Below are 27,229 nucleotides of genomic sequence, written 5' to 3' on the forward strand. Positions count from 1 at the left end.
CTTTTACTGCCCTCTATTGACTACGGCTTAACATAACAAGATATGTTACATGGTGAATACAATTTCTAACTAGGCAAACAACAGTTCTCATGAAAACCATTATAGGCCTATAGCAAAATAACAACATTTGATCTCAATCTATTAATCTTGTATTATTTCAAGTATTGCGTATAGCCTACGTCAATATAGAACCGGAATTTATGGATGTCACTCATTTCAGACAAAGCATAGTCTGGATGATAAGGATATGTAAATTATACCTTTCTGGAAAATCGAGATAATAGAGCAGGGTAGGCTAGCGTCAATCACCATTTTATAGCCTAATGTTTTCTTTTTTATTATTATTATACTTTTTATTATTCAATGTTATTATAGCCTAAACATCGTTTTACGATTGACTAACAGAAATAAATCCAAACTAGGTTTTAGTTACAGTAAATTACTGAATATTAAGCGTGCTAAAACATATAGTCTACGATTACGTATGTTTAAACCATAGACTGTAAAAAATAGGTTTAAACAAGTTGATAATGATGACTAGAATCTGAGCGAATGCTCCAGAAAGCGCATGACGATGCCTATAGGCTCCCACTGAAAAGCATGGGCGGAACTGTCTTGGGTTTTCGCCTTTCATTGGTCAACTCAACACGAGTGTTCCAGAACTGTTTAGAACATGTGAATGTGCGACGGTTTCTGTATATAAACAGCATTGCAGTTTTGGGGCATCAGTGTTTCCACAGAACTTACTTCAGTTACGACGGAATTGGCGACAGTTTACGAAATAAAAATAGTCTGTTGAAAAATCTACACTAGGCCTACTACCTACCACTACTAAAGCATTTTAAAGTAAGTTATACTTTAAATATTTTTTATTACTCTTGTTTCCGTTTTCTTTCTTGATTCACTTAGGCTTATGGTAGCTACTATTAATTGTGTACCTGCTGTTTTGTCTCAGGAGATCAAGTAAATCTGTTTCCAGCACCAATATTGATACTCGTAACACTCAATAAACATAATTAACAGTAATTGGTGCTCTATGAAATAATTCAGTTTTTATTTACATGTAAGTTACAGGTATTTATTTATTGAGTCTAGAACCTTCCTGAGACGTTCCTGTTTCATATTGCTGTTCGTTTATTTTTGCCTGCTGCTTTTTTGTACAATATCTAAATGTTTTATTTAATAGTAAACATTTATGTGATTTCTGTTTTCTTATAGTAATCTGTTAACTACCTGTGAAAAAAACTAAAACAAACATGTCGTCAGCAAAAGGAGTAGCCATTGGAATTGACCTGGGCACCACCTACTCCTGTGTGGGGGTGTTTCAGCATGGAAAAGTGGAGATCATCGCCAACGACCAGGGGAACAGAACAACACCCAGCTATGTTGCCTTCACTGACACAGAGAGGCTCATCGGAGATGCAGCTAAAAACCAGGTGGCCATTAACCCCAACAACACTGTGTTTGATGCCAAGAGGCTGATTGGCAGGAAGTTTGATGACCCAGTAGTGCAGTCTGACATGAAGCACTGGTCCTTCCAAGTCGTCAGTGATAGTGGAAAGCCAAAGGTTCAAGTCGAATACAAAGGAGAAAACAAGACATTTTATCCTGAAGAAATTTCCTCTATGGTCCTGGTGAAGATGAAGGAGATTGCTGAAGCTTATCTGGGGCAGAAGGTGACAAATGCAGTTGTCACAGTTCCTGCCTATTTCAATGACTCCCAGAGGCAAGCCACTAAAGACGCTGGCGTGATCGCTGGGCTCAATGTCCTCAGAATCATCAACGAGCCCACGGCTGCAGCCATCGCCTACGGCCTTGACAAAGGCAAAGGAGGAGAACGCAACGTCCTGATCTTTGACCTAGGTGGAGGCACCTTTGACGTGTCCATCCTGACCATTGAAGATGGCATCTTTGAGGTGAAGGCCACAGCCGGAGACACTCATCTGGGTGGCGAGGACTTTGACAACCGCATGGTTAATCACTTTGTAGAAGAATTCAAGAGGAAGCACAAGAAGGACATCGGTCAGAACAAGAGGGCACTGAGGAGGCTGCGAACAGCGTGCGAGCGAGCCAAGAGAACCCTCTCCTCCAGCTCTCAGGCCAGCATTGAGATCGACTCCCTGTACGAGGGCATCGACTTCTACACGTCCATCACCAGAGCACGCTTTGAAGAGATGTGCTCAGACCTCTTCAGGGGAACACTTGAGCCTGTGGAGAAAGCCCTGAGAGACTCCAAGATGGACAAGTCTCAGATCCATGATATTGTGTTGGTTGGTGGTTCCACAAGAATCCCAAAGATCCAGAAGCTTCTGCAGGATTTCTTCAACGGCAGGAACTTGAACAAGAGCATCAACCCAGATGAGGCAGTGGCTTATGGTGCAGCGGTGCAAGCCGCCATCCTCATGGGTGACACATCTGGAAATGTCCAGGACCTGCTTCTGCTGGATGTTGCGCCACTATCTTTGGGCATCGAGACTGCAGGTGGAGTCATGACGGCCCTCATCAAACGCAACACCACCATCCCCACCAAACAGACCCAGACCTTCACCACCTACTCAGACAACCAGCCCGGTGTCCTGATCCAGGTGTATGAGGGAGAGAGGGCCATGACAAAAGACAACAACCGGCTGGGTAAATTTGAGCTCACAGGAATTCCACCTGCACCACGTGGAGTCCCGCAGATTGAAGTGACCTTTGACATTGACGCCAACGGAATCCTAAATGTGTCAGCGGTGGACAAAAGCACTGGAAAAGAGAACAAGATCACCATCACCAATGACAAGGGCAGATTGAGCAAAGAGGAGATTGAGAGAATGGTGCAGGACGCAGACAAGTACAAAGCTGAAGATGATCAGCAAAGAGAGAAGATTGCTGCCAAAAACTCCTTGGAGTCTTACGCCTTCAACATGAAGAGCAGTGTGGAAGATGAGAACCTGAAAGGCAAGATCAGCGAGGATGACAAGAAGAAAGTTATTGAGAAATGCAACTCCACCATCAGCTGGCTAGAGAACAACCAGCTGGCTGATAAAGAGGAGTATGAACATCAGCTGAAGGAGCTGGAGAAAGTCTGCAACCCAATCATCACTAACCTTTATCAGGGAGGGATGCCAGCTGGAGGCTGTGGGGCTCAGGCACGTGCCAGCTCAGGGGCCGCTGCTCAGGGGCCCACTATTGAGGAGGTGGATTAGGTATCAGATGGGCAATGTGATTGATTTTTGGTTAAGTTCCTTTGCAATTCTCAATTTACATAATTTATTATATAAGAATTTTTGGACCATTTATTTGGACATTATGGTGGAGCACTACTGATTATTTTTTCTGTGGTACTGTATGCTGCATTTAGATGACTTTTGTATATATTTTTGAGTACAATATTATAATATTGTTGAATATATAATAGTTTTGCCAGTATTGCCGTTGTAAGATTTCTTATGAAATATGCATTTTTGTTAAGAATATCTGCTCTGTTAAAGTACATGTTAATGTAAAAGAATGTTTTTTAATGTTTCATTTGCATGTTAAGAAATTAATAGTTCAACATTCTGACTGTTGAAATGTGTATATTCCAGTTGTAGGCATTAATATTGTGCGATATTCCATATGAAAGAGTCCATTAAGACTGTTAACTTTACTTTTCAAGGTTTGTCTCTAAAAATTTAAAATAAACTATTAATAATTTAAAGAATTGTTACAATAGACTGTTTTTTTTAATGTATCTTTTTTTAAAGTTCTTAAATATATAAATGCAGGCTAAAATTGATTAACTCTAAACATGTTATATAGTAGGACTAGGCTCACTCTATTTCCAATGATATCATACATAGTTATCATTATATAGTTTCTCAACAGTGGAATACATAAAGGCTGTATGTAATAAATAGCTTACAAAACAAAAAGGTAAAGGAACATTTTGTTGATGCCAAAGTGTGGTTACAGCAGTCTGGGCGAAAAAGACAAACCAAATAGTAATAGTAATAAAAATAAACCAAATGGAAAAACATTAACTGAATTATAATTAGTAGCAGAGATACTTACAGACTCATCCGCATGTCATTCCAAACCGTTTGACTTTCTTCTATAGAACATGTCTTCCTTTTTTTGGTCCATTCTTAAATATATATATATATATATATAACACATTTGAAGTGGATCAAAAAAGTTCAAAGTTGTCCTAAGACAAGAACGGGTATTGTTCAAAATTCATGTATAACTTTGATGAAAGGTTTTGATATATATATATATAATTATACCTATTTGGGTGAACTATCCTCTTAAAATGTAAGTTCACTCAAAATCTGAGAGCTTTCTGTCCCTCTGTTGACAACCTACGCAACTACCAATTTGGCACTAAAGTTAATAAAGAGATTGTAAAACTAATCCATATAAATTGAGTGGTTTAGTCCGAATTTTTTTGAAGAGACAATCACTTTACATGCTGAACAGATTTAATTTGGGCGTTTATTCACATATAAACATTGATCAGCGAACATAAACAGAAGCTCAACCGAACCTGCTTGACTTGCGAGAACAAACCTCTTGCAGAAGCTCAAACGTGCTGCATAATGATTGTGTCTCTTCAGAACATTTGGACAATACAGTAATACAAATGTACATTTATTTGCAGTTGTGCTTATTATGACAAAGAAAATAAACATTGTGAGAGAGACTATCCCACGAAATTCCCTTCCCATCATGGTCTCTGTCCTCAGACCCCTGGCCTGCCCCTGTCCACTGATGACGCGCGCGGCTCATTTCCGGCGACCGCAATCTGTTGTTGAATGTACCGTTCTGTCCAGATTCGGGATGGTACTCGTCAAGCAATAGTGAGTGGCTTTTACAGTATGCATTTACTAAATTCAGTTGCGTTATATCTTGCCGCACTCGCCTGTCTTTTTTTAAAGCATATTCCCATATGGCATAATAAATAGAGAATTTTAAGCCCGTGATTTGTATGTGCTGGTCGGCGCTAACCGCTTAACGTTAGCCTGCCTGATACAGCATTACAGTGTGTTTTATGGACGGCGTTCCCACCAGCGCCGCTATTTACAAATCTATGATAAGATGGGCATTTAATATTAGTATTTTGAGTTCAGACTCCGTCGGTTGTTAAACCGCTGGTTTATCGTACAATAATGCGGGGCCAGCTAACGACACGCCCGTTATACAATCGAAGCGCGATGCAGTCTCCATGATATGAGATAATAAATGGTTCTTATCTTTTATTTCTAACCTCTATTCAATTCTCATTTCAGCCAGGTGCTGTTGCCCTGTTCAGTAGAAGAGGTAAGAGAAAGAGTCATTGCTATTAGAAGAATAACCGGCTGCTCTGTCTTCTGTGATCAGTGGGAATCTGTGCTTCTGTTATTGCTCAAGCAAATATTTCAGCTCCCTTCACTTAGATGGAGTCAGCAGCACCTCTTCTCCATTACATTGTTTGTCTCTATTGTGTGGTGAACAGTTGCCATTAGTTATTTATTTATGTAATACCTCCTGACCCCCTCCCCTCTCAGTACCAGGTTGGCCAACTGTACTCGGTTGCAGAGGCCAGTAAGAACAACACAGGTGGAGGAGAAGGGATCGAGGTCCTCCGAAATGAACCTTACGAGAAGGACGGCGAGAAGGGCCAGTACACCCACAAGATCTACCACATACACAGGTGAGAGCATGTGTAAAAGCTTTGATTATGTCAACAGCCATGCTGGTTTCACCATATCAATAAGACTGAGCACAGAATTGTTGTAGGAACCTCTGGCAGGGACTCCCACTGTTAGCAGTTACACTCACTGTTTCTAGTTTTTACTTACTATTCTAGTTCAAAAGTTTGTAATCGGTAAGATTCTTAAAAAAATGCTTTTATTCAGCAAAGATGCATTAAATTGATCAAAGGCGACCGTGAAGGCTTTTACTTTGTTACCAACATTTCTGTTTCAAATAAATGCTGTTGTTTTGAACTTTCTATCAATGTCCAATCAATCAATATCTATTTATAGAGCACGTTTAAACACAACCGAGGTTGACCAAAGGGTTTTACATTACAATTAATAAAATAATCGCAATGAAGTAAAAGCGAACAAGATAGAGAAATAAAAACAAAATAAAAGGCTATTAACAATATACAAGAGAGACCCAAAATAACATACTTAAAGGGATAGTTCACCCAAAAATGAAAATTGTCATCATTTATCATTTAATTGCCTCATGTTGTCCCAAACCTGTATGAGTTTTTCTTCTGTTGAACATGAAAGAAGATATTTGTAAAGAATGTTGAAAATCAAGCCATTGACTTGTCTTTGAAGGCTCTGTTTGAAGGGGCGTGTCTGTTGCGAGACTTCAGCGTAAACGCCCACTGCTGTGATTGGCCAATATCTTTGCATATGAAATAGCTAATATTACATGTGGAACTCTCTCGAAAACTTTTAGCAAGTTTTTACTATTACAGCTCGCAAGGTTAACTAATCGTGGAAAGTGTTGATTATAGCATTATATTTAGATCTATAGCATTTTATTTAGATTGTGGCATTAAGGTTGCAGTGATGAGCATTGTATGTTGAGCGCGTGAATGCAGTGATCTCGTCATTGCATCTCGATTTCTGCACACTAACGAATGCTTTCATTATAACTAACAGTGCAAACACAATGTAAATAAGAGATTCGTTGACTATAACGGGAGTTTTGGCGAGAGTCCAGAACTCAGTCACTGCTCCAGCGATTGTAAAGGGAGCGTTCTTTGATCGCTTTGTATATGTAATCTAATCACATTTTAAATAAAGGATTATTTTCCTCCTACTAAGAGAAACAATGTGAAGTTGACCGTTTAGTCACTGGATTGATCTTCTGCAGAGGCGGTTTTTAGTCACACTATTACGTAATAAAGTGGTACTTTCCACGACCTGTCGTTTTGACACATTGGCTTCAATATAAGCTGTTTTTTAGACTGAGAACGTTTTGAGCTCTGAAACTTGCAGGATGTTTTTATAGTACAATGACATCTTATATGTCAAAAGATCAAGGACATTTTGATTTCTCGGTTCATGACCCATTTAAAATCAATCCTATACTTGACAGGGAGCCAGTGGAAAGATTCCTTAAAATATCCTGAAAAATGCTTTCTGAAGAATCCTTTCCACAGAAACATGAGCAACAATCAGCAATATTCCTATTAGAATGATATCTGAAGGATCATGTGAGACTGGAGTAATGATGCTGAAAACTCAGTCCAGAATAGATTACATTTGAGAATATATTAAAATAGAAAATTAGTTCTTTTCACGGCTGTTTTCAGCTATGAGGTCACAGAGGTCCGGACCTCTGTATTTTTCTGAGGTGTATATAATAAAGGTTGTGAAATAATTGCCTAATATAGTATTAACTCTGCTTTAGTGCTGCTAGGATATTGCACACAGCTCCAAGATCGTCTCATCTGATCTGCCTCATTGGTCTGTCACCGCTCGTCAATGTCAAAATATTTGAGATGACCCATCAAATCAAAGTAGGCGGGCTTAATGTTGACATAAGCTGCTGAGCGTGAATTGCAGCGCGACGTTTCAGCTGTTAACGCTCATAAAGTACGAGATAAGATGTAAGTAGCTAAACTAAACATTTCCTTTTTTTTGTCAGCTGTTTTAGGATATAAATGCTTAACGACCGACAAAAATGATCAGGCAAACTAATAAACTTGTGTCTAATTTGGGCATTTTGAATTGAAAATAGGCCTATATAATTTACGTAGCATTCATGTAATGTAATAATTATAGTAACTGTCAATGTGAGTCGACAAGAAACAAGTACGACAAGAAAACCGTTTTTTATCATATGTGACCCTGGACCAGAAAACCAGTCACATGGGTAAAATGTTCATCTGAAAGCTGAGTAAATAAGCTTTCCATTGATGTATAGTTTGTTAGGATAGGACAATATTTGTCCGAGATACAATTATTTGAAATTATTTTAAAGTTGTTCATTTATGTTCACGATTGTGCTGCACTCACTCACAAAAATAAATGTTTTATATATTTACGGTAGGAAATGTACAAAATATCTTCATGGAACATGATCTTTACTTAATATCCTAATGATTTTTGGCATAAAAGAAAAATCGATAATTTTGACCCGTACAATGTATTGTTGGCTATTGCCACAAATATACCCATGCGACTTATGACTGGTTTTGTGATGTTATAATTATAGTAGCTGTCAATGTGAGTCAACAAGAAACAAGTACAACAAGAAAACCATTTTTATCATATTAGGCATAAGATTAATAATGAATGTGTAGGCTACATATTGTGATTGAATTTAATAAACTTAGTTACCTAGCATTCCTAAATTAACTTGCTAAGAAAATTATTCATAAAACATATGTTTACTTTCTTCACTGACTCAGATGAAAATGAAAAGACTATCAGTCAAAGCTTAGCTTTAGGAGGGGAAGAGACAGGGCAAGATAAGGAGACTGAGAGAAAAAGAAAGAGTGATGGTGGAGATTGAGAGAGCATGTATTGACAAATAATCTACTGCCCACTGACATAGTTTTAAAGCTATTGTTATCCAATTTTTTCGACCTTCAAACATATTAAAATGCACATTCAGAGAAATAAAAAATTTCTCGGGGGAATCATTTTTTTTTTTATATTTCACTATATTACTGTTATTGATCAAATAAATGCAGCCTTGGTGAGCATAAAGGCCTTCTTTTAAAAACTGAGAATTTTTTGAACAGTAGTGTATGGGAGGTTGGGGCTAGTTTTATAAGTACATTATTTACTTTCTTTCTTGGCTAAAAAAAAACATTTGGACATTTACTAGGGGATAAAATATACAGTTTATTTTACACGACACTTTCAACTAAAAATGTAAATGTTTTATGCGTTTTGTCAGTTCATTTATACGTCAAGTGTTTTGGGGGCCTGAAAACTCAAACTTGAAAGGAAAAAAACGCTCTTTTTTGAAAACGGCACAATTATTGTCTCTGGGTAATCTACAAAAATGTGAATTTGTGCAAATGGTGACGCATACGTATTATGTGTTCTATCTACAGGTGCGTAGTTTTTCTTTACAAAGTGACATCGCTAACTACTGGCCTGGCAGAATAATACAGCGTTTTTAATCGTTTACGTGGATCCGTGTGAATGGGGATCTTTTTGAAAACGTTGTCGTCTGTGCACCAAACTTTTCGGAAACACAAAGGGGAAAATTTTCTGTTTTTAGTACATTGATGTCGTGTAAACGTAACCTTAGTAACAGGGCATTTTTGTCACACTACATGGTCAAGGATCCAGTGAAACAGCCTATAATATGATTTCAGCAATATTTAAGCGATAAAACAATCATGAAATGCAAAACAGTTTATGAAACAGCATAAAATTATATCAATGTTTTGAATTGTTCGCTTGTGTATCAAACAAAAATATCTTGTTTAAAGGATAAATTTCACAAAAATATTCCAGCATAGAAAAACACTGCTAGAGAAAACAAGAATTTGTGTAATTGGTTTTCTGAATCTTATAATTGAGATGCATTTAGTCTCCCCTAATATTTTGAATATTGATTTGTCTTTTACAGCAAGGTTCCCGGTTTTATTCAGATGTTTGCCCCTGAAGGAGCCCTGGTGTTTCATGAGAAAGCCTGGAACGCCTACCCATACTGTCGCACTAGTTAGTAAACACTAATTACTTGTGCATGTGTGAATAAATGATTAAATACAAATAGGATTGTATGATTTAACCCTTTTTTGCTTTTGCATTTAATGCACTGAGTGATGAAAATGACTGATCTATACAAAAAAAATCTGTTCTTTTCTTTCCCAAAACTGAATCGATTATGGAAAACTGCAGTTGTTACAGTAAGTGTATTTTTTAATAAACACGCTCTGAGATCATTTTAGACTGCTTACAGGACGTTCTTGCTGAATCAGAGTTTAGTCATCATCATGTCTCGCTGTTGTTGATCCATACTCTGTGTTTGAAATGAAAAAGGATTCCGCTTGTGATGCTCTCTTGTGGTTTTTCCTTTTCAGAATGAGTACATGAAAGATGATTTCTTCATTAAGATTGAAACCTGGCATAAACCAGACATAGGAACAACTGAGAATGTGAGTGTTTGTCCACAGTTCATCTGTGCCTTTTCGAGGTGCCCAATAATTCTGTTACTGGTGGGAGTCTTTCAACCAGAGCGTCTCTCACCAGTTTATTGGTCTGGGTGCAATGCAGCGTAATCAGTTCAATATAATTAATAATAAACCTGCAGTTGTGATGGATGAACTTGCGCCTCAATCAGATTTGTTTATTAAATAACATGTCAATTTTGATAAGGCTTTCCGGTGTAATGGGCGTCACCATCTTTATTACTTTTAGCCACTGTCACTATGGTTAGAGGCATTATTCAGGGCTTGACTTTAGTTATTTGTTCATACAAACTGAATCGCACTGAAACTATGTCTTCATTCTAATGTTTCAATCTTCCGCTTATGCAGCCTCATGGTCTTCCTCCTGAGGAATGGGAGGACATTGAGATTGTGCCGATCGATATAGCTGATCGCTCTCAGGTGGATGATGTGGTGAGTTGAATTAGAAAAATGCACTTCTGTCTTTGTGTGAAATTGTCTAGCATTTGTATTACTGATATACAGTGTTAAACTTATTCTACTTCATTTCTCATGCCTCCATCACGGTTTCATTCATCACTCAGGACTACAAACCAGAAGAGGACCCCGCCATCTACCACTCGGAGAAAACTGGGAGAGGACCTCTGGGACCTGAATGGAAGGTACACACACACACACACACACACACACACACACGCACATACATATTAGGGGTGTAACCATACACTAATGTCACGATTCGATACAAATCGCGATACTGGGCTCACGATACGATACTACCGTGATAATTTAAGCCAAAATAAAGAAGAGGTTTTTTATTATTATTAAAACAATAATAATTTTATTAATAATATTTTTATTTTATTATTAAGACCCACAAATATTCCCCCATTACATTATTATACATTATATTCAACATTATATGTAGTATTTTAATGTAGTAATGTCACTGAAATGTAAACGTTACATTTTTTTCAAGTACAATTTTTTGATTACTACCTTTTCAGTGTTTTTTTTTTTTATTACTACTTTTTTATTGTTGTTGAAGCACAATCTTAAAGGGTTAGTTCACCCAAAAATTAAGTTTCTGTCATTAATTACTCAACCTCATGTCGTTCCAAACCCGTAAGACCTTCGTTCATCTTCGGAACACAAATGAAGGTATTTTTGATGAATATAAGATATTATTTTTCTTAAAGCAACATTTTTCTCACTTTGTCTGCCATCTTGGATTATTTTTTATTTTTTTAGAGAACAGAGCTAATGTTGCCTCTGTCATTGAAATTTGCGTTCACAGTCTTTTATGCACAGTTTCTGTTTACATTAATTAAAAAGTATCTGCAATATCTGTTCCTAATGCATCCATCTCTCTGTCTCTTCCAGAAAGAGCTTCATAATGGTAACTGTCCCTATATGACCGCATATAAGCTGGTGACGGTTCATTTTCGCTGGTGGGGTCTGCAGGGACGTGTGGAGAACTTCATTCATAAGGTGATCCATTAGCCCTGTTATATAGTTCCTCATCACCAACACAGAGGCTCAACTTACACTCATACTCTATTAAAGCTGCATTCAGTAACTTCGGGATTTCTTCGCTGTATTCTCGCTTTTTGCTCGCAGGTTTCTCTCTAGAGCTCCCCCCACAGCTTCGGAATAGATATTTGACAACACTGTTGTAAAAACTCGTTGGCTATTCTCAGACACCAGAGGCTAGTAGATCAACGACATCAAAGCAGATGGGACATTCTTTAAAACGTCTTCTTCATTCGGGTTCGAACAGCGTGAGGGAGCGCAATAATGACGGCATTTTAGCAGATTTCTTTTGGCCGTAAAGCAATTGTTTACATCGCGAGACCTGATATCACGCGATACTTCCTGACGCGGCGGCCGGCGGCCCGCCGCCCCAAAGTTGCAAGTGCGTATTTTCCGCTCACGTGCACCAGGGGGGTGCGAAACGACTACCATTCAACCCGAAATAAGTAATATAACCATTCCAATGACTCCGAAGCTGTTCAGTTAAGGTAAAAAAGTGACTTAGTTCACCTTTAAAAATATCCCTCGCCTTTATCTTTCTGGGGTCTGTGTACTAACATTTGTACTTCGCAATTCTGGAACGCTGCTTCGTGAATAGATTAAATGTAAATGTATTCTGGTTTGATATATTTCGTTACATGAAGATTTGACCTCGGGTGTTGATAAGTCTTTGTTGTACTTCCAGTAACATCAACCTCATCTCTCTCTGTCTGAGTAGCAGGAGAAAAGGCTCTTCACTAATTTCCACCGGCAGCTCTTTTGTTGGCTGGACCGCTGGGTGGACCTCACTATGGATGACATTCGTAGGATGGAGGAAGAGACACAGAGGGAGCTGGACCAGGTATGTGTGTCTGTAGAAACCATGCAACGCAGTTCTACCTACAGCAACCGAATGCTTGCAGGACACTGATTTATTGAGATGATTATGGAGAATTTGATCTCACCAATATTACTATATTTGCAGATACAGTCTTATTAGTTTTGTGTGACATAAAGCTAGACTTGCACTATTGTGGAAAAGGTTTGGGGTTGGTTAGAATTTTTTTATGTTTTTAAAAAAAAAAAGTCTCTTCTGCTCACTAAGGCAGCATTTAAAAATACAATAAAAACAGTAATATTTTGAAATATTGTTGCAATTTAAACAGTTTTCTATTTGAATATATTTAAACATGTAATTTATTCCTGTGATGTCAAAGCTGAATTTTCAGCATCATTACTCCAGTCTTCAGTGTCACATGATCCTTCAGAAATCAGTCTAATATGCTGATTTGCTGCTCAAGAAACATAGGTAACCGTAACACGGTACAATAAGGTTGAATTATTTAACATTAGATAAATATATTAGTTAACATGAACAAACAATGAAAATTGCTCCTGAAGAATGTGTTGTTCTTAATTCGTGTTGATTTATTTTTTTATTTTTTTATTTATTTAAAGTTGTATTTGTTAATAGACCTGAGCTAACTAACAAAGAACAGTTGTATTTTTAATAATTAATGTCAACAAAGATTAATAAATGCTGAACAAATATATTGCTCATTGTAAGTTCATGTTAGTTAATGCATTTACTAATATTAACTACTTAAGTGTTACCGAAACCTTTCTTCTTTTTATCAGTGTTGAAAACAGATGTGCTTAATAAATATTATTTTTGTGGAAACTGATAGATTTTTAGGATTCTTTAATGAACAGAAAGTTCAAAAGAACAGCATTCATTTGAAATAGATTTTTTTTTGTTAAATTATAAATGTCTCTACGGTCACTTTTGATCAACTTAATGTGTCTATGCTGAATAAAAGGATTAATGTCTTTCATAAAAAGCCTTACCGACCTTTTTGAATGTGAATGTGTCGTTGTTATTAAAAATCTGTTTATTTTCATTTTCAGATGCGTAGCCAAGGGTCTGTGCGAGGGATGAAAGCAGGCGAGGACTAGGGAGCGTCAAAAAAAAATAGAAGAAACAAAATAGGGGCTACTTTTTATTTTACCTCCTCCAGTCCTCATGGCCAATCACAACGTGCCACATAATGAAGCCCTTCCAAACAGGAAACTGTCATCCCTTACCCAGGACGTGTCCATTACCATGAGTGTGAATGCGTTTGTGCGAATGAGCAGAGTATGCACGTGTATCAGTGGTTTGTGCAGTCTGACTTTAAACCTCATCATTTGCTGCCAAATTCTTTTGGATTCACTGTTAAGTGATACCGGCATTTCTTTTTATAATTAAGTATTATAACTGTTTAATGGTTTTTGGTTCATTTTGCAACCATCAGCTTTTTACTGAGTGCGCCAGTGGAGTAACGAATCCCAAGCCCGTTTCGCCAAGAGACTGGGGAAACATTTCACTACATGTATTTTGACCATAAATAAATGACTAAGTGATTTACTTCTTAATTCTGTTAAATCTATCATGTTGTTCAGGAAATCTCGGTGGGAACTTGAATAGGCCTCAAGAGGTATAGGATCAGTGATGTCGGATTGAAAAAACTGAGATTGAAGGAAAACGGCTCAAAGCATAACGGTTTCCTGGTTTAGTTATGGTGGTGTTTTGCTTTGGTTCATTTCTGCACTGATTGCAGTGTGGATGTCGAGAGCAGTGAACTGATACGGTTTCATTTTTAAACTGAGTGTAAGAGCCTTGAGACCCCTCCCACATTTGACTGACATACTACAGGCCACGCCCCTCCGTTCGGGTGAGGATGGTCTGAATTTTTGGAAAATGAAGTTCAATTTACAATACTGTAACTATAAATAAAAGAAAACATTGATAACCATGAGCTGTTTGCATCGTTTGATCTTTTGCGCTGTTATTTTCAGTTTATATAAAGGTTCCTTTTAAATTACAAGCTCTGTTATTTCTTTGTGTTCAGAGTAACATAAAATTCATGTACTAAGCACGATTCATATCTTAATTGAAATGAATTGTTTTTATTATGCCTCTGTTTTTCTACAAGTACCTGTTATTTTCATATGGGTATAACATCACAGTGGATTTCTGCAGCGATGTGTGGCACCGTATTTCTGTTCCGCGATGTTCCTTCAGGTCCTCGTGTAGTTTTCAACTACCCTCTCATTTAACATGGCGTTGTGTGAGTGAGGGAAAAGGCCAGGATTTGTAAGCTCAGACACTGCAGAAGAGCATGCGGGCCTATTTATATGCTAGACCATCTACCAGTGAGAAGTTTTTAGACCAATCCACACAAATAGAGCTTGATAGACTCCTGTGACAACACACAATTATGTAACTAAAGTCTATAAATGTAGTGTGGGCTGACATGTAAAACAGGCATTTCACAAATACGTTTTAAATGTTGCTAGGTTTTTAAGAAGCAGCAACTTCTTTAAAGGGATAGTTCACCCAAAAAATGTAAATGCTGTCATCTACTCGCCTTCAAGTTCCAAACTGGTATGAGTTTCTTTTTTCTGTAAATCCAGGTAACCAAACAGTTGATGGACCCCATTGACATATATATTTTTTTCATACTATGGAAGTCAATGGGGCCCATTAACTGTTTGGTTACCTGCATTCTTCTAAATATATTCTGTGTTCAGCAGAAGACTATCCCTGAAAGTCATATTCGATTGATTAGTTTGCTCGTAACCCCATCATTAAATGTAAAATCTCTTTCCCAATATGATGACGCAGCACAGGAGAGGACTAGGGAGTGACAAAAGAATACAAGAAAATATAGGGGCTAATAACAGATTTAGCATAATGTAGTAATGTTTGTTAATAGACTATTTTATGCAATGGAAATCAAGTGTTTTTATGTCAAAGTGTGCCGTGGAAACCAGGTGGAAATTCCTGTGTCAGAAAACAGACGCATTCTGATATTCGGGATTGTTTTTAAATGCAATTTGTAAAGGTTTTAGATGCAATCACATACCCGTTTTTGTGCTGGTAAAACTGCAAAGTGTATTTCCCTGAAAATTTGGTAGTGAGAGAATTTGCCATTTGATGCATTTTAATTCGGCAAGAGCAAAGGAGAGGTATTTTAGGAAAAAAACTGTGTGACTCTAAAGTCTTCTCACATTGCACATGCCATGAGTTCAACATGTCAAGAGACTGAGCAGAACACAAAACCTGTTATATCATCAAGATTTTAAGCATTTTAAGAATGGAAAACATCCTGCTTTAAATACCTAAATTCTAGATTAAATGCAGACAAAAAGTGGAAGACAGAAGGAGAGTCTGATGGATGAGTGCGGGATTATGAAGCATCAGAGAAAAGGAAATGCCTGTATAGTGGGATTAAATAATAAAAATAAATGAATAAAAAAACAGGTCAGCATTACATAATTTATCTTCATGGATTTCCCCACAGGCATGTTCTGACTAAATGTATAATTTCCTCTGCGCCAGCCATGCAGGCCATAACGTTCATCATCATTTTAGTCTATATTTGATGTCATCTATCACTTACTCTGTTTTACGTTCTGGTGTTTCTTAAAGATATTTTTTTTTCCGGTTTAATGACTACAAACAAATTTTCTTTACACATTGAATATATGCAAGTGTAAGCAACATAATCATTATTTTCCTTTATTTTTTTAACAACTGACCTGAGGCACAATGTTAAATAAAACACACACAATATTAAAATAAAATATAAAAAATAAACCAAAAATTGGAATGAGTTCCAAAAGTCTGAGACTGCTTATATTTGCATTATCTTATGCAATTTTATGCATTATTTTGCAATTAAATGTTTCAGTACACTGTAAAAAAAAAATCTGTTAAATTTACGGTAAAATACCGGCAGCTGTGGTTGCCAGAAATTTACTGTAAAAAATACAGTAGCAACATTTTAGATTTTACAGACTTTACTTAAATTTACAGTAATAAACCGTATTTAATTATCTGATTTACTGTTAATTTACTGACCTATTGAAGTATTTATATCTGTTTTGTACCATAGTAATACACTGACAACCACCAATCACAGTGAAGATGATAATCACATGATGAGTTAAAACTCATCACAAGCAGCTCTTCCACAAGAAAGTTAATATTAATAGAAGCTGCACAGTGTCATTCACACAAACATTAAACACCATCATGGTAACACAGGTGAAATTCAAAAAATGCAATAAACATTAATTTAACAACATTAAACGTAACATAAAACCCTAATGTCATAACTGATTAGAAAAAATGAAGAAAACTATGAAGAAAAATAGTTATTTCAACAAAAATACATCAAATGTGAAGTGTCACACAGGGAATTGTGGGAATGTCAATTTACGTTTTTTCAATGTAAATTATACAATGAGTTGTTCTTTTTCACTTCCAAAAACTGTAAATGTAACGGTATTTTACAGTAAAATTACATTAAATGTACCGTTAGATCTATCACAGTTGTTTACCGCATAAGGAAACTTTCTCTTAACCAATAAACAGTTTTTCACTGTAGCATTTTTACAGTATTTGACCGTTAAAATCACGATAATTTTTTACAATGTACACATTATATTCAATTAAATGACCTCCACATCAAATGTTACAAATGTATGTTTATACTTATTTGATTAGTGATCTTGAAATAGTGTCAAAAAACTTTATACTACTGACTCCATGGGCGTACCACACATATAATCCTAATCCATATAAATACCCTATAAACATTTAAATAATCCCTTTAATGGAATGAAGCCTAAGCTATATGAAATAGGAACCCTGGAACAAATGTACTGGTCATGATGCAATGATGTTTATGCATGTCTCCCAGTTGCTGCATAGGATTTCAATAGAAACAGATCGGTGACAGACCGGATGTCATTAATGGCTTAGCGAGGTTATTATTCAGCACATCTGGCATAGAGGTTTATGAGCTGCTGCCTGTCTATGAGGAACAAAAGATGAGGTTAATTACATGTCAGGAGATAACTGTTGTTCACTGTATTAAAAGAGTACAAGGTTTTGGATAGTTAAAATGTATAGTCTTTTTATTTTTTTGACAGCTGACTGCACGGAGGTTCATCATGGACAGATGTTTCCGAGCAGGCTTAGCAGACCAGCCAGAGAAGCGTGAGCTGAGCAGATGTGCCATGAAGTTTGTGGAAAAGCGTGATCAGCTGCGGAGGCTAAAGGGATTACTGGACTGCAGGATTTGATTATATTAAATATATTATGTTTCCCGACGTTCTCTACTTTTAATGCCTTTTTCAGGCCAAAGTGCAACATACAAGCCATGAATGTGAGATTATCGGTCTAATGCAGAACATTACACACGCACACACACATTCCCCAGGTAAACGGTGCACACATGCATGGCCGTCCTTCTTCCACTGCTCCAAGCTCCTTTTTCGACGGTGGACAGGGGTCATCATAGGCACTTTGATTGGTCGGTGGCTACATGCACTAGTATGATGCACTGTGTGTTGTGATACATTCCTCCCATAACCATTATTACAATTTTGTGACTTGTGCCACAGTAGACCTTCTGTTGGCTCAGACCAGACTGGATAGCCTTCACTGCTCTCGTGCATCAATGAGCTTTGGGCGCCCAACACAATGTCGCCGACTCGCCGGTTTGTAATAACTGTAATAATCCAGTGAGATTTTTGTATGCTCAAGGAATCTGACAACAGCTGGTGCTCCACACGGAGATCTGATCTGATCTTATACCATCATCGAGTCCATCTGGGATTACATGAAGAAACTGAGGCAGACTAAATCCAGAATAACTGTGGCAACGTCTCCAAGACACTTGAAAGACCCTACCTGCAAATCTACCTGAAAACTGTGAGCAAGTGTCCCAAGGACAAAAGCAGTTTTAAACGCAAAGGGGGGTCACTCCAAATATTGATTTGTTTGATTAAAATCTATTTATGACATTATTTTAGAAAGCATCCTTACTTTAAAGCATTTTTACACAAGTGCCTAAAACATTTCACATACTGTAGCTTTACAGGTATGTTTTTTCAAGCGACGTTGCCACAGTTCTTCTGGCACCGCCTTGATCACTATCAGCTCCTCTTTGTCTTTAGGAATTCCAAATAGCCCTTGAAAGGGGTTGGAACAGAAAAGCAAAAGTCTTTGTTGATTTTCATCCTTACAGTGCCTATTTTTTTATTAATAACATTTGTTTCTGTTACTTGTATTTGTAAATTGCTTGGATGTGGCCGCTAAATTAATTCATGTAAATGTTCATTGAATTTGTATCAGGAAATTACATTCAGATTATGGCAGATTTCTGTCATAATATTTACTCATGTGATGCTCTTTCTGTTTAAAATGTATATAAGTAAATAATTACAGACACACATTGATGCAATACAGAATTAGAGAGCGGTAGACTGTGCTCTAGTTCACTGATGACATTTGTCATTTTCAGTGATGAGCTTAACTAAAGCCTATGATCAAATTACAACAATATCAGGACATACACACTAATGCAAAATTCAAAATCAGGACATACATACACTAATGCAAAAGTAATAACAGTCCGAGAGAGTTTTTAACTTGGTTTTATGCCAAAAGTTAAAGTATGTGTGTCCAATGAAAAAATACAATCCTATTCCGAACATATATGTCAGACATGCGCTGAAATATTGTTACATAATACTGATATATGACATTATTATCATTTACAGACTTTATAGAGGATTCAGTGTTTGAGGTCAAGTAAAACAAAACAAAGTAGAGTAAGATATAAATACACAAACAAAGTGGTATAAAACAGTTCCAATATAAATAGTATTGTAGCCATTGACTTTATTGACGGTCTGACTGATGCAGATGTTTCCGTCTCTGGAATGATTTTCTCAGGCCTTCTTTAACTTCTCAGGTGCATTCTCAAATTTTAGACATCATTTTGACAAACTCTAAAGGAGAGAGATAAAAAAAAAAGAAAAAAAAAGAAAAAAAGAAAAGCATTAGTTTTAACTGGAGCAAAGGCTGATATAAAGTGAGATTATTTCTCAGTATCCAGTCCGTATAACTATCAGATTTGCATTTTAGATTAATTCTTATCTATTTTGTATTTAGATATTCTTATCCATATTATATTATATTAGGCTATATTATAGAACTTTTAATTATTTTACCAGTTTAATGAGATAAAAATCTCTTTTCCAAGAGATACCTGACCAAAAAATTACCATATAAAATGGTTATGGAAACATTTGTACATTTTAGTTAATCGTACGTAATGTGAAGCTAATTTTAAAGTATCAGGGTTCAGCACAAGCCATGTTCTTGACCTCACATTTGATCACACTTACAGTCTTGTTAGTTTAATTACTGAAACACCTCAGCTGCTCCGATGTTCAGACATTAAAAAAGGTTCTCAACACTTAAGTAATTACTAAGGTCAACCCAGCGTTATGGTGTTTAAAGATGCATTTCCGCACGTGAAAAGGTTCTGCTATATCTGTGTGTAAATAGCCTGTGTGGCCGTGCTAAACTAGAACAGAGTGTGAAGATCATCCTACAATGCAGTGGTTCTTTACTAAACCAGAACAGTTGGCTAACGAAGTAAGCTATTGTAACTTCTATAAAGTAGCCTAGGCTAGGCTACATTTTTCTTCAGTTCAAAATTCAAAACAACGTGTTTTTATGAAATGTAGTGGAGTAAAAAGCAGGCTATGATAGGCATGTGCTTTTGAATAGTGAAGTCAAGTTTCCAAAAATAAGCCTACCTGTACTTTATAGCAGAGGTGGGACAAAGTCATTGTTATGCAAGTCACAAGTAAGTCTCAAGTCTTTGCCCTCGAGTCCCGAGTCAAGTCGAGTCAAAGATGAGGCAAGTCCCGAGTCGAGTCAAAAGTCAAAGCCAACAAGTCTCAAGTCGAGTCCAAAGTCCTACCATTTTAGTTTCGAGTCATTTCAAGTCCTCTTACCACAGAAATAAAATTTATACAAATCATGTACGCCTGTAAGATTTGTATTTATTTAAACCTCTTTTTATACTTTGATTTATAATCAAATACAGTAAAAAACAGAAAATTTAATTTTCACAAAAAATGCTTGTATTTCAACAGCATATTGCACTAGAACAATGCACAGCATGCAGCTTCAGTCCTGTATTGTATTAACCTCATATTGCAAAACAGTTTAACTTTCAAATAGACATGGGTCGTTTTAGCCTAAACCTTTTTAAACATGTCATCAATAAAATCCTCACTCCTCAAAATTATCACTTCTGAAAAACTGGACCAACCTGATAATATAATTGGAATGCGTGTTGCAGTGCGTATGCGGTGCAAGACCAGCACGCGCGATAGTGCTTTCACATATGCTGCGTTTGCAGTGCGTGATCCGCAGCTGTACCACAAATACATACTCACTATTTGTATTTCAAATCCAGAAGTTATTAGCATCTTTTATTTAAAAAAAAATTGTTGTCAGCATTGCGATTCTCTTTGTACACACGTATACACTCTTTAAAAGACGTATTCACGTTTAAATACAATTTAAACAACGTATTATTTAATGCATTACTCTTATATAATTATAGGCTATATTAAGTTGCTCAAACAAGTGGTAAAATATTTAACCATGTACTTATATTAAAATCGCATAGCCTACATTTTAAATTAAAACTTAAAATTGACAAAAACAGCAGACTCATACTCTTTCTTTTGCATAATTTAAATCTTTATACAATATATCTCGCATGTCACAAAGAACTTGTTTTTCCACCTCCACGAATGAGACGAGTGTTATTGCCTTGTTGAAATATGTATTTTCCCTTGATTTAGGCTACCCCGGTCTTACGTCTCAGCATTGCGATTATCTTTGTACACATATACACTCTTTAATAGACGTATGCACGTTTAAACACAATTTAAACAACGTATGCCTATTATTCAATGCATTACTTCTACTTATATGAAGTTCCTAAAGCAAGTGGTCAAATATTTAACCATATAGGCTACTTATATAAAAAAAACAGCCGACTCTCATGCCTTTTATTTTATATTTAAATTAATACAATAAATCTTGCATGTCACAAGGAACATGTTTTTCCACCTCCACGAATGAGACGAGATTTGTTCATTATGTCGCCTTGTTGAGGTAAATTGTAGTTTTCCTTGCTTTACCCTGGTCTTAAAGTGAAAATAGTATTTAATTAAATACAATTATGGTGAGATTACTACATTTTATTTAATTAATCGCATTTATGGTGAAATTACTAAATTTTTAGGTCAATCTGTGTTCATGTTGACCACGAAACATGCGCTGTCACTTTAATTCAGCGCGTGCAGCACATGTGCAGCACAGCAGAAATAGACTCGGTGCGGAAACGATCGCGGCACTGCTGTATACGCACCGCACCTGGAACGGATCGACGGACTGCAACCGCGTGCAGTGTGAAAGCTCTAACCTGTTAACATGGGTACGGAAAAAAATACGCACCCGCTGGCGCATACGCACTGCAAACGGAGTATGTGTGAAAGTGAAACGGGCTATGCTGTCGAATCAAAACAACGTGGGACTACAGTGATTGGATGTCGTGCAGGCAGCGCGCGCGCTCGCTGCATGCATACAGGTGGTGCACATTTTTTTTCACAGTTGCAGATAAACTGAGAGCGGCGCGGCCATGTGGACATTTTTCCCCCAGTTTTCATGGGAAGTAGCAAGTCTTCTCGAGTCAAAAGGCGCAAGTCCAAGGGAAGTCACGAGTCATTGATGTTAAAGTCCAAGTCGAGTTGCAAGTCTTTGTACATTTTGTCGAGTCGAGTCTGAAGTCATCAAATTCATGACTCGAGTCTGACTCGAGTCCAAGTCACATGACTCGAGTCCACACCTCTGCTTTATAGACTTATTTTTGGAAACTTGACTTCACTATTCAAAAGCACATGCCTATCATAGCCTGCTTTTTACTCCACTAACGTTACATTTCATAAAAACACGTGGTTTTGAAATTTGAACTGAAGAAATCGTCACCTGGTCGAGACTCGATAGCAGTGTTTTAGTTAATCTGTTAAATCGGTTTGCAAATCGCACTGAACGATTCATTGGTGAATTCGACCATTTGTTCTCGAGTCACTGATCAAATAATCCGTTCAGAGCGAGTCTCCAGTTAACAGAGTTCACTGAGCCAGAGCGGGAGATCCTCGGAGCTTGAGTGCACACGCTACTGATGGCGCGAAACGTAAGGTAATGCCCGATTTTAGGATTGATTATTATTGTAAATGAAAGGTCTGTATGTGAACTAAATTTGCTGTAAAAGGGCAGCCATTGTATCAAATAGGCTACCTGAATGAAGACATTTCCAATTTTTTTTTTTTTTAACCGTCTGAAAAGTAAGTTTTAGGTAAACAACTTTAAAATATTACGAAAAATGCTTCTTTCCGCTGCCATAGCAGTTTCAAATGAGTGAATAAAAAACTAGAATGTAGTTAGCAGCTAGTCCTTAAATGTTAACACATTTTTTCCCTATGAATTGTCACAAACACCCACACGTATTTTGAGCAGAATGTAGACTAGCCTACATAAAATTGGAAAATAAATAAACATATCCAGTAGGCTACTTTTTAGTTTTAATACCTAAGTAGCCTACATTAAAAACTAGTAAAAAAAAAAAAAACATTAAAAACTAGTATTTTTGTATTTTTATTTTAATTTACTGGAGTATTATACTTTACTTTATTACTTTGTCCACCACTGATATTAACACTCACAGTTTCTGTTATTAAAAACAAGCAGCATTGTCATAATTACAGCAGAGAATTATACCAGAGGAAATAGCTTTGAATATTGAATTGCCAAGAAGAACTTCTGTGCTAATAGGCTTTTGGCTGTCTACATTATGTTGAAATATAAATACATTTTACCTTCAAAATCAACGTTCCCGTCTCCATTGTTGTCTACTTCTCGGACCACGGCTTCTATTTCCCTAGTGTTTGTGGTTTCACCCAGCAGCTTTAGCATTGCATGCTTCAGCTCTTCCTTGGTGATAGAGCCGTCACCGTCTATGTCAAACTACACAAAAATATGAAAAGATTACACTCATTTATGCTTTTTGTTGGAAATATGTTTGGGAAATGGAAAAGGAAAAAGGTACATTCTTTACCTCTCTAAATGCATCTTTCAACTCTTTCAGTCCGATCATTCCAGACGTTTCTGCCAGTAGCTTTGGGGCCATGAGGTCAACAAAATCCTGAAAATCTACACTTCCTCCAACTGAAAAAAGAGGCAGATAGAGGATAAAGATTAGCAGATATCTATGTGATCAACACATGATAAATAAATAGATGGAACATACAGTGTTTCAGCCAGAGTGATGAGCAGACATTAGTACAAAACCCATTGACTGGACGAGCATCAAATCACAAAACAACTGCTAGCACATATGTGAAACGGAGATGGGAAGAGGACAGATGTCTCACGGTTCATGTTGATGTTCTGGCTAAGCTCAATCAGTTCCATCTCAGTGGGCATGTACCCCATCGTCCTCATCAGGTTGCCCAGATCTTTACAGCTGATCAGACCATCCTTATCCTTATCAAACTCTGCGAACGCCTCGCGCAGCTCTGCAATACACACAAGACGATTTACTTAACAGAGATTATCTGTTAAAAAAATCTGGGATTTATTATTATTATTTCATTTAAACCCAATAGAAATATACAAAAAGTTTTAGGATTTTGAAAAATTGTAAGCTAAGAAAAGCTACTAATCAAAATAAGTACATTTGTGACATTGATCATCATTTGACTTAAAGTGCTTCTGTCATTAAAGCGAGAGGACAAACCCAATACTAAGACTTCTGAAATCCATGTAGATTTTTCAGTTCAACTTTTCACTTAATTGACGAAAATATAGTTTGTATCAACAAGTATTATATTAAATTAGAAAAGATTATAAAATAGAAGCAGTTTCAGTAGTACTCTCAGACTCATTGACTTCACTGAATTGCATTGGCATCTGGCACTTCACAGCTGGTTTGCATCTATCTTATTCTGTAAGATTAATGTAGTTATATAAATGTGGAGGTAAACATTAGAAAATAAAAGCGTTTAATAAAATAAATAACACTGGTTTACAGCCAAAATGCATCTGAAATATAGTCAAACTTTACTAATTAAGGGTCACTGAGAATGAAAATGATGCTTAAAAATGTGACAGTAAATTTTGATTGATTGGCTCTAGTTTTCAAGATATGCTATTGGGTCGGTATGCGAACCTTGACTTGGGAATGGCGGAAAATAAGTGAGTTATAAAGGGAAAGGATCTCAATTTAAACCAGAAACCGCAACCACCAACCACCAATCTTTCTTTTTTTTAGCTTAACTATGATATTAATATGATATATAACCCTTTGCTGATTTTTAAAGTAGGCTATTACATAAACAGGACAGGTGACAGGTAATATCTACACAATATTTAACATAGATGTAAAATGTAAAAACTTAAATATCTTGGAAACATTAGCCAATTAATTAATTGACATATTTGAATTCAGCACATCACAAATACATAAATAGCACATTTTATCTCTGAAGCAGAGGACTTGTAATCAATTCATTTTCAAGAAATAATCAGGAACTCTCTGTTAAAGGTAAATATGAAATCTTTTTCAAATGTCGGTTTTAAATACATTTGATTTGTTTAAGTAAATTGTACATTTTTTGTAAAGTTTTATTTTAGACTAAAAGCAGTAAAAACAATTGCACTTACCTTCTATCTCCTCATCAGCGAGCGGACGCTCCTGTAAAACAGCGACAGTTATGCTTCCTTGTATTTGCATCAACTTGACATATTTACCCAATTACCCACATGCAAGCAACAATCTGTTGATGTCTTAGGACAGATTTTGAACTCATTCTCTCTCCTGCAAGCACCCATTAATCTCTTATCTCCAAAAGCATTAGAGAGATCATTCTTGTGCTAGACAGACCAGTTCAGATTTATAACTCTAGATGGATATTAACAGATGAGCTCAGCAAAAGTTTAGTGTGTAAACAAACAGTGAGATCCTTAGTGCATAGTGCAGCAGTGAGGAAACTTCAGGTAAAAAAAATGCATTTTTTTTTTTAATGTCTAGCAATATACTCTGGATCACTACAGTACCAGAATACAGGATATATACGTATATCAGAAAAAGAGACTTACAGTGTTTTTAGATCCTCTTAGGAAAATGCATGCCGGCCCCAGACTCATATCTGACAGCCTCTTCTGTGTGTCTTCTGAGTGTCTTTAAAAATGTTCAGATATTGAACATACTGTAATTTGTATTGTGACAAAATAAACATAACTTTGACTCTGGAACTATTGATTATAACACAAAAATTGTCATCACAAGTTTGATTTGGTTTAGGGTTAGTTGCATGTAAGTATGCATAAATTATAGTTATTACTATAGTAACTACGTGACAATGACACTACATTGCAGTTCAGAAGTTAACAAACATTCCCTCACCTGTTCAGCTGCTCTGTCCACAGGAAGGAGTGGAAGAAGGTCCGTCCTCTTTAGTTTTGTTCTGCTTTGTGTTGCTTCTTCCAGCCAACTCTCTTTTCCTCCTGTTCTTTGATTCAGTGCAAGAACAAACCTTTCTCACTGTCAGTCAGCAGCTCCTGAATGATTAAATGATACAGAGGGAGGTAGCAAGTCAAAGAATAAATGCATGAGAGAGAGAGAGAGAGAGAGAGAGAGAGAGAGAGAGAGAGAGAGAGAGAGAGAGAGTCAGAGAGATCAAACCCAGCTTCTTAAGCAGAACCTGGCAAACGTGACTGCCAATAACTGACATGAATTTGATTATTTTGTTTATAGTTTTTTTCCTCTGATTTTTCTTTAACCTGGATGTTACATGCATGTCCAATATTTTTAAAAAAAATCTGCATCAAAATAAACTATAATTCCAATTCCATTTATTTTTCCAAAAGCACAAAACAAGGTTACCTTTAATGCTCTTCAGTGCAGTAGTGTCCTGCTTGTACTTCAGATGCCAATGTATCATAAATCTGTATGTGTGTATGAGTTTTATATAAGGACTGAGCTAACTGACGTACAACACCGTCATCATGTTCGGTTGTGTCAGTATATTTCAATGCATGCATACATATATGATTTGTTGTTACGTAAAGTGCTTATGCTAAGCATTTTCTTGCATCCTGAAATGTGTTTGCGTAAGAGTAGCCCAGTAATCCCAGAGCTCTCTGCGCTCCCCACCATCACTAGTAGTGTGTGGATGCTAAGATTACTGCTTAACAGACCATTCACCAGACAGAGAGAGATAGTGGGGCATAAGAAAAGAGGATTAGGATAGTGGAATAGAAGAAAAAAAAAATCAAATGCTCATGTGACAGAATGAGAAATGTCAACAAGGAGCAGATGGAAAGATATTTTGAGAGGATGGATAAAAGTAGGAGAATGACATCATTATAACTGCCTCTGAAACAGCTTGAAGACAGGGTAAACAGAAATGTCTATGAGGATAAAACGCACGGTAACGATGAAGACTGATGGCAAAATTGTGATCGCAATGTTTTGACATAATTTTTTTTTGTCACAGTCTGTTTTCTGTTGAATCAAACTCACTAAACAGGGCAAAATAATAATAATTTATGGATAAGAGTGAGAGAGGACACTAGAAACACCTCTCTCGAAATCAACACTTTTGGGGCAAGGGTGTGTTGAAAAA

The 27,229-nt window shown here is 36.7% G+C and overlaps 3 protein-coding genes across 4 annotated transcripts in view; 2 read left to right on the plus strand and 1 right to left on the minus strand.

Moving 5' to 3' along the window:
* The window catches only part of LOC311306296 (heat shock 70 kDa protein-like), a 6,989-nt gene extending 3,316 nt beyond the window's left edge, over nucleotides 1–3,673 (plus strand). Inside the window, exons 1-2 of one of the 2 annotated variants that reach the window (XM_084434618.1) lie at nucleotides 624–846; nucleotides 1,219–3,673. In XM_084434618.1, the coding sequence (XP_084290744.1) occupies nucleotides 1,257–3,188 (1,932 nt within the window). In that variant the 5' untranslated portion in view covers nucleotides 624–846; nucleotides 1,219–1,256 and the 3' untranslated portion in view covers nucleotides 3,189–3,673. Of the gene's footprint in view, nucleotides 1–623; nucleotides 847–1,218 lie in introns of those variants that run through there. The other variant, XM_084434619.1, reaches the window with a different exon arrangement.
* A 1,029-nt stretch (nucleotides 3,674–4,702) lies between these two features.
* Nucleotides 4,703–14,411, plus strand: pitpnbl (phosphatidylinositol transfer protein, beta, like). Its single transcript, XM_084434638.1, has 11 exons — nucleotides 4,703–4,823; nucleotides 5,253–5,283; nucleotides 5,511–5,656; nucleotides 9,562–9,653; nucleotides 9,834–9,841; nucleotides 10,016–10,090; nucleotides 10,472–10,555; nucleotides 10,687–10,764; nucleotides 11,486–11,593; nucleotides 12,354–12,476; nucleotides 13,523–14,411. Exons 1-11 carry the CDS (start codon nucleotides 4,735–4,737, stop codon nucleotides 13,568–13,570), a joined length of 882 nt encoding a protein of 293 aa, XP_084290764.1. The 5' UTR covers nucleotides 4,703–4,734; the 3' UTR covers nucleotides 13,571–14,411.
* A 3,180-nt stretch (nucleotides 14,412–17,591) lies between these two features.
* Nucleotides 17,592–26,621, minus strand: cabp5b (calcium binding protein 5b). Its single transcript, XM_084407860.1, has 8 exons — nucleotides 26,488–26,621; nucleotides 26,008–26,162; nucleotides 25,701–25,782; nucleotides 25,266–25,296; nucleotides 23,975–24,118; nucleotides 23,659–23,768; nucleotides 23,420–23,567; nucleotides 17,592–19,462 (listed from the first exon to the last, which is right to left on the minus strand). Exons 3-8 carry the CDS (start codon nucleotides 25,746–25,748, stop codon nucleotides 19,434–19,436), a joined length of 510 nt encoding a protein of 169 aa, XP_084263986.1. The 5' UTR covers nucleotides 25,749–25,782; nucleotides 26,008–26,162; nucleotides 26,488–26,621; the 3' UTR covers nucleotides 17,592–19,433.
* Nucleotides 26,622–27,229: the final 608 nt, after the last annotated feature.

Source organism: Rutilus rutilus (genome assembly GCF_951802725.1).
Source record: "Rutilus rutilus genome assembly, chromosome: 1".
Lineage (NCBI taxonomy): Eukaryota > Metazoa > Chordata > Actinopteri > Cypriniformes > Leuciscidae > Rutilus > Rutilus rutilus.